This window comes from Vicugna pacos, chromosome 1 (assembly GCF_048564905.1).
Source record: "Vicugna pacos chromosome 1, VicPac4, whole genome shotgun sequence".
In the NCBI taxonomy this organism is placed as follows: Eukaryota; Metazoa; Chordata; class Mammalia; order Artiodactyla; family Camelidae; genus Vicugna; species Vicugna pacos.
The window spans coordinates 55,637,042-55,641,440 of NC_132987.1; the positions used below are offsets into that span (position 1 = coordinate 55,637,042).

Below are 4,399 nucleotides of genomic sequence, written 5' to 3' on the forward strand. Positions count from 1 at the left end.
CAGATATTTTCCCCGAGGGAAAAAATTTAGGAGCTTATATTTAAAACAGAAACTATCATTTAGCCTTATTCAGTTACAAAGAGGAGTGTCAAAAAAAGATATTAAAGCAATATTTTTTCTCTAGATAACCGTTCACAAACTATAAACATTTTAAATCCTCAGAACTTTATTTTAGCTATTAAGCCAGCTTCTTTGCTTCAACTTTTAATGATTTTTCCTTCCATTTTTTATATATCATTTATTTTACATAACACTCTGGTGGTTAGTTGGGCATTTCAACCTACCTACCCATGAATACTAATTCTCATTTCAACATATAATTTTAAATGTATTTAATGTGTAATTGATGTTTGTAGCAGCCCTTTCCAATAGTTATCACTAGATTAAAATTAGAATTCATAATTATTTGAAATTGTTTGTGTTTAAAACGATCCGAACTATCAGAGTTACCACTTAAAACATAACCTTTATTACCACAGGGAATTTTAAAAAGTGTGTCTGTGAGGTTTGGAGTGCATATCTCAAACAACTTGTCTGAAATCACAGCTGAAGTTAATCACGTATTATTAAACAGAAAGTTTTACTCAATAAAAAACCAGTCTTGTTTTTCATAATTTTCACCACAATTTTATTTTGTATTTACAGTCTTCTGTTTCTCATGTGAGCATGTTGCTGAGGATTGGGGGAATTAGGGAGGAGAGATGGGGTTTGAAGGAGAGGGATCAGAGGTCTTATAGGGACAAACATAATTAATAAAGCTAACAGGATGTGAAAGTCTTCCAGAAGAAATTCTTGCAGCCAGCTTTGCGTTCTCTGGGTGCCATGGCCGGGTTTGAGTTAGTGGATCTCTGCAGCTCCAGCCTCATTTCGTCCTGCTCAGCAGCCTGGGACAGATCTTCTGGCTCCAGGGCATCGTTCTCTGTCTGGTTAGGTTCAGAGAGCAGCTCTGCCAAGAAGTACTTGGCCAGTTCCTGCAAGGTGTAGGGGAGACAGAGAGATAGAGAGAGGGAGAGAGAGAGAGAGAGAGGATAAGGGTGATGGAGAAGAAGAAATGGAAACGCCTAGTTTGAAAAAAAAGATTCAACCGCAACTCAAACCCCAATTTTCACAGCTGTGCAATTTTTGTCACACTTAAAATCAGTTAAGGATATAAAAACAAGGGCTGTTGCTTTAATCAGCAAGTTACACAAAGGAGCTTTAAAAAATCAAATGTTCCTGCACGTTTTCTGCCTCTGTACGTTTAAAACACACACAGAAAGAAATAGCAGATTGTTAGTTTTGCAAAGATAAAACATGTGCCAACAGTTTGTTTCACTCAATTTCCATAGCACGAGCTTCACACTGGGATTTTTCTTACCGTTTTTACTAAGTCATCTTTGGGAAATGAAATCTTTCACAATCCTAAACATACTGGCTGCAGAGTGCCCTTTAGCCCCCTAGTCCCGCTGCATGGAAGGTACAGCTTGGGAAGACAGCCGCTTCAGAAGTCCGCGCTTTCAGCACCTGGGTCAGCACCTTCCGTGGTCAGCACCGGGGATAGATACCATCATCCCTTCGAGCTCTGTTTCCCATGTCTTGAAATTTTCTTGCATGCCGAAGAACTCACCTGAACTGTGACCGACTGCGCTGATCAGGAAAAGAAGAGGTAAAAACGGATTCCGGACTTTGAAAGTTTTCCCGAGAGCTTTGGTAGCTGAGGGACCCAGAAAAACACCGACACTCGTCTGGAACACCTCTTGAGTCCACCCAAGAGAGCGGGGACAAGGCTAAGGGAAGGTTGGGGGTTTCAGGGGAGGGGAAAGAAGGCGTCGAGGGAGTCTCCTTACCTGCTTCCCAGCGGCAGCAGCCAGAGACTTCTGCAGAAACTGACGGAGTCGTGGATCCGAGGGCGCGCCGGTGACACTTCCCAGAGCGAGGACGATGGAGAGCGCGGCCAGCGCGCACTGGAGCCGGCAGGACAGCATCTCTGCGGCGCCGGAGAAGCCGAGCAGGAGGGCGGCTGATCAAACTCTAGGAGCTGATGGCAGGCAGCAGCAAGGGCTCTGAACCTCGCGACTCCTAAAGCGGCTTGTGCGCTCTCCACCGTTTCCCCCCTTTTAAACTCTCTCTCTGACGTCAGACTAGGAGGCGCCCCCAGATCTCACCAGCGCTTTTACGCACCATTACCCTCGTGAAATCAATCACAGAAGTGAGAGGAGGCTACACAATCAAAAGTGGTTTATTAAAAAAAAAAAAACAAAAACCCTGCGCACACACACAGGTCCCCATGATTCCACACATGCCACACCATCTACACAATCTTTTAATATTTACTCAGTGCTACGCACATACACATTCCAAATTTCACTCACACACTTGCATATGTACACACTCAATTACACACACACTCACTCAGCCCCTGGAGATGCAAATGCACCATCATACCCAGCTGCGTACGCATAAATGTATCTGGACAACACTATCCATCACCGTACGCAAACATTTTAGGAGAACCAAATGCAAACGTATATGCATGTGACAAGCTGAGATTCAGAAGCATTCCTCTAAGAACGGATTTGAGAGTGGAATGTGGATTTTAGAAGGACTGAATCATCCCTTTCTCCATTATCTCTGTAAAGAATCTTGTAGATTAAGATGTAATGGGACTCCAGAAGAACTTCTCTTTTCCTTACAGCGGAGGAAAGTACCTTAGGCTCATCCTCTATCCCTCTTTCTCAGCCCCTGAGATCCTTCTAGTCTACCTGCCCTTCTACAGTGACAAAAAAAAAAAAAAGTTAAATGGAAAAAAAAGTGAGATTGACTTCATTTTCGTCCTAGAAACTTGGAGCTAGAAAGAAATCTCAGAAACCATCTACTGAGCCTCAGGGTTTGAGCCACTGAGCCTGGAAATGGGTAGTGAAATTCTCTGGCTCACATAGTACACAGCTGGACCAAATCTCCACATTCCAAGGCCAGGGTCCTTTTCACTCGACTGTGAGTTTTCTAACAGATTCCTGGCCGGTAGGTGCAGTTTTAGGTCAGGAACTGCCAGTCTGGAAGTACAAAAGCCCAGGAACCCTATGAACATATGTGACCATTATTGTATGTCTCTGTGTGGGGAAAGCACCAACAGACTCTTAGATCCACTACTCTCATACTCCCCACACGCATAGAAAGGAAATTTGAGAAATGGTATTCTAGAGTTCTGGTTGTGGTCTGGTTAGATGTTTGCTGTCTAGATCATAGTTCTAGCAGCTTTTTATTTTCTTCCTCTCACCCCAAATAATTCCTTATCAAGGAATGGCCAGCTAATGTCCTGGCATGGACTAGCTGATCCCTGCAGGCTCTTCAAGGGATGACATTTTATAAACTTTAAGCTAGTAAAGGCTGAAAAAAATTACTGTATCTTCAGAAACCAGGTGAAGCAAAGAACTTGACCAAGCCTGTCACCAGCCAGGCATCACATATGTATTCTCATTACTTAGACCAAGACCACAGTGTTGAAAAATCAGGAGGGGTTGGAGGTGTCCTGAATGGCTTGAATAATTGTCACCATTCCTTTTTGTGTCTGTAAGCCAAGGCAATAAGAAAATGCACAGCAGGAAGATCTATAGCTTCCAGGGCTTGGTGAGTCCAGACAAGGCTAAGCACAAGGAGGGCATTAAAAATCACTTGTGTGTTGGAATAATCTCGGACAGCAATGGATCTGGCATTGTGGAACACAACCCTAGGAAATACATGTTATTTTCTCTATAATCCCAGAACCCTCCTAGGCCTGTAGCTGGGGATTTGGAGTCTAGTTATAGCAACCCAACAGTCTCCAGGCACGCCCAAATGGTCACACATCTTCTATACGCAGGACTTGCCGTTGGCAGCCCGATTGAGTAGAAAAGGAGGGTTTTCCTAAAACAGGAGCCAGCCAAAGGACAAATAGCAGCCCTTTCATTTCACTCTGTGCTCTGAGATCTCTTCTGCCTCCCTCCCCAGACTCCTGCTCCTTCCCATCCACATTCTCATTCCCCTCTTTCCTCTTTCTCCTTTTCCTAACCATCTCTGAATTTCTCCCTCAGAATCTTCCTTATTCAATCTTCTCTCTTAACTCCTCATCCTCATTCCTCTTTGCTGTACTTCCCTCTCCCCAGCCATTTTCTGACTTTAGCCTGGTTCAATCTGTCTTTTTCCCTGCCTTCTCTGCACGACTCCCTCCCTTCCTGCTCTGTTCTGTGATAACCCTCCCAGTCTCTGCCTCCACTCCCTCCCTCTCCTTCCTCCACCCTTCTCAGCTGCTTCTCATAAAAAATACTCATGATCTTTAGTTAAGTACCTACTTGAGGATAGTAAAATCTGGGTTGCTTCCCTCCTACCTTTGCCGAATTACTGAGGCTGTGAATGAGATCACTTCTGGGCTTTTGTTTTGTTT

At 44.0% G+C, this 4,399-nt stretch overlaps 1 protein-coding gene across 1 annotated transcript; it reads right to left on the reverse strand.

Moving 5' to 3' along the window:
• Positions 1 to 604: 604 nt before the first annotated feature.
• SST (somatostatin) lies at positions 605 to 2,072 on the reverse strand. The gene is made up of 2 exons (XM_006200976.3): positions 1,827 to 2,072; positions 605 to 971 (listed from the first exon to the last, which is right to left on the reverse strand). The coding sequence occupies exons 1-2, from the start codon at positions 1,962 to 1,964 to the stop codon at positions 759 to 761; spliced, it is 351 nt and encodes a 116-aa protein (XP_006201038.1). The 5' UTR covers positions 1,965 to 2,072; the 3' UTR covers positions 605 to 758.
• Between the last annotated feature and the right edge of the window lie 2,327 nt (positions 2,073 to 4,399).

Excerpts from the sequence above, each read along its gene's own strand:
- SST (XM_006200976.3), bottom strand. The coding sequence starts at position 1,964 with ATGCTGTCCTGCCGGCTCCAGTGCGCGCTGGCCGCGCTCTCCATCGTC. Across the intron at positions 972-1,826 it reads CTGCTGCCGCTGGGAAGCAG|GAACTGGCCAAGTACTTCTT; the intron begins GTAAGGAGACTC and ends TACACCTTGCAG.